Raw genomic sequence first — 3,183 nt, forward strand, 5'->3', positions numbered from 1 at the left:
ATATATATTGCATGTTATATACTCTTCAATTACAGTACATATGATTAATTATATATACTTATCTCTTTCATAAGCTGCATTTTGTAGTTTTCAATAGTCTTTTTTATATAGGTGGTTCATTTTATAACTTAAATTCTGAATAGTCTACTAGCACTGATATTTTTAGATTTCTTTTGCACTGACAATATTTTCAAATACACTAGGCTTTAGTTCAGAATGATGGTTCTGCTCTTGCTCGTATCCCTGCTTCTTGTCATTGACTGCCTTTTAAACCACAGTTTCCAGATACAGAATTAATGTTGTATTCCTCCTTCTAGGAGGTGAAGGATAATCTGAGGCTCTGACAGTGAGAATGGGTTAAGTAAATGATGCGGCAACTTTTTCTCCTGTTCCCCCAAATCTTTGCTCCAAGTGCTTTACAATCAATAGGTAGTCCACTAAAGGAACATGTTTAAACCAAAAAATAATCTACCGTGTATTGTATAGGGGGTCGGATTGAATCCTCAAGGCTGCTTTTTCTTTCTACTAAAAGTACATAATGCTTTTATCACTGCCAACTTATGTTGAAATACACATCGGAATCCACTGACATACTAGGTATAAAGTATAGCAACAATAAGACATATCCCTGCATGTTTCAAATACTTTGTCAGATCTCTCTCGGTCTGACTTGTGCTGGCTTTGGCGTCCTAATTATTCTTACCAACAATAGTGCGCTTTCTGGTCCTAACTGCACCACAGTCTCCATTGCATGAAGAAAACTTGGACCAGCTGGTCAATTGACAGTCGTCTTGGCAGGGGATCTGGCAGGCTTGGGTAAGTGCTGGCACAGGGCCTGCATACTGGAGGCACTCATGAATGCCAGCCTGGCCTCCATCTTGCTTGCGACAAGTAATGGCTAAAAGAAAAGCATAAAGCTGTTTATAACAAATCCAAAGATCTAAATACTCTATAACTTAGAAGTTTACCTGGCATTTGCTCAGGCAGTCAGAGAGATCCTCTTCTAATTCCTTATTTACAGTAGAAATCTGATAGGAATGTTTCTAATAATCACAGTAGATATTAAGTTGGTCTTGTAAGTTTTTTTAATAACATAATCTTCAGTATTTTTGTGGCAAGGAAAAGTGCACATATACACATACATGCACACTTAGTAGTTAGTAAGTGTTTTACATGTATTAAGGATTTCAATTCATGCCATATGTGGGATATATTTAGAAATGAAGTTTTAAGCAGAAAAATAAATCATACATGGGTTCTGATAACAGTTTATTTTGAACACAGGATATTCATAGAGGCACTGGGAGACATGAGGTACCTCTAATGTTGTTTTATATCATTGGACACTCTAGAATTTCTCTATAGAAGGGTCTTAGAGGCAGTAAATTGGCTGTTAGGTTGGGGTAGGGAGGAGTGTTTATGGAACTTGTCTTGCAACTGCGTTGGCACAGTAAGCATGTTTTTTGGTTATTATTATTACATTGGAAGTTTATGGGGATGGCTTTGGAATGGTTAATGGATGGGGTAGTGTCTAAGTCCTTTACCCCCTCTGTCTACAAGTTCTTCACATGCATAAACATTAACCTTGAATTTAAAAATGAAAAAGAAAATACTGAATAATCTTAACGTATCATATTTTAATTAACATTTCCTTATTCACACATGGACTTTAAAAATACAATCAAATAATTTCAATTCGTATTTATTATTTCCCCCAAGATATTGTTCTACTGTCGGGAGTTCGTGACGCTCCCAGCAAAACAGGTCCCAGGCAGGATCGTTGCAAGAGATTTGGAAATAATAGAGACAGAGAGAAAATGTAGTTTAAAGAGACGGGGAAGTCAGGAATTTTTAGTATTTTTTTGAGCCAGGAGGTATTGAGTGAAATCTCGTATCAGTATTAGTATAGCAAGGAGGTGTCCTTGGTCACAGAATTATGTGTACAGATTATTTATTCAGGTTTTAAGGCTCCCCAAGGGTTTTAAGGGATCCTTATCTAATTTTATTTACAAGAGTATATGGTTACAAAATTTTTTCAAGATAAACGTTTCAAGTCCTAAGTTAAAAATAGACCTAGCTGAACATACAAGTTAAAGATAAAAAAATATAAAGCAGGAACACTGAGCCTGTATACTAATCTATTTCTCTATATACCAAGATATGTGGTAAGGAGTGAAGCAGGAATAGCCTTGAAGTTTATGACAGTTCCAGCTGTAAGTTGTCTGCTGGGCTGACATCTTTCCATCAGTTTCTTAGCCTTGGGCCCCATGCCGAGCTCTGTGTTGCACAGGTTCCAGGCACTGGCCTGCAGGCCTTGAGATCCGGCGCCCCTGAGCGGTGGAATGTCTCCCTTGTTGCTCAGCAGCTTCTGATCTGTGAACTAACACGCCCACAGATTTCTTCAAGGCAAAGCCCTGCAAAACTCCTGAAACCTTACATGTCTCTTAGCTCTATTTCCCAACATTCTACCAAATTATTTAAAACAATAATTTTATTACTTATTAAAAATAGAAAAATTGCTTTAAGGTAACAAGTCTTAAAGAAAAAAGAGCAAGTATATTTAAAGTCCCCTTTCTTCTTCTACCATTTCCCCCCCCATTAGTTTTAAAAATAAGTCATTTATTAATTGCGGAAGAAGATGAAACATTTAAACTTTAATCCTAAAGTTAAGTCTCCGTGGTGTTACCTTAAATGGCCTCATTCAGATTGCCTTATATGGCTTTTTCGCGTTTAGTGTCTGGGCTGCAACAGCTGCTGATCTCTGCCCTGCTCAGGATTCCATCATCATGAAATCGAGCTGAAGGAGCCTGACAATTTTTACCTTAGATTACCCCGAGGGCACAGATGACCCCAGGTTAGACAACACTCCCTGGATTTGTGTACTAAAACCTAATACTCAGCAGCGCCGGGCTGTATAATGGGGTGTGTAAAAGGACATAACTAACGATTTCAGACAGGGAAGACTTTCTCTGTGTAGTTGAACACAGCTTATACTTGACACAACTGCTTCAGGAAGAGTTACATAAAAGGTTTGTCTTAATTGTTCAACATGATAAGTACTCCCATTTTTCTTAGCTATACATTTTTTCATTTAGTACACACAACTTTGCAAGTGCCAATTTGTATGAAAAAAGCAGGGGCCCCTGAATTTTAAAAATATGAAAACCTGGTAGGGTGGACAGC

General features: G+C 37.5%; 1 protein-coding gene across 1 annotated transcript in view; it reads right to left on the minus strand.

The window, feature by feature from the left end:
- THSD7A (thrombospondin, type I, domain containing 7A) overlaps positions 1 to 3,183 on the minus strand; it is a 330,982-nt gene that overhangs the window by 70,702 nt on the left and 257,097 nt on the right. The window contains exon 9 of the mRNA XM_012638737.1: positions 704 to 898. Within this exon, the coding sequence (XP_012494191.1) occupies positions 704 to 898 (195 nt within the window). The remainder of the gene's footprint in view (positions 1 to 703; positions 899 to 3,183) is intronic.

The sequence above is a fragment of the Propithecus coquereli genome, unplaced genomic scaffold (assembly GCF_000956105.1).
Source record: "Propithecus coquereli isolate 6110/MARCELLA unplaced genomic scaffold, Pcoq_1.0 Scaffold133, whole genome shotgun sequence".
NCBI classification, from domain to species: domain Eukaryota; kingdom Metazoa; phylum Chordata; class Mammalia; order Primates; family Indriidae; genus Propithecus; species Propithecus coquereli.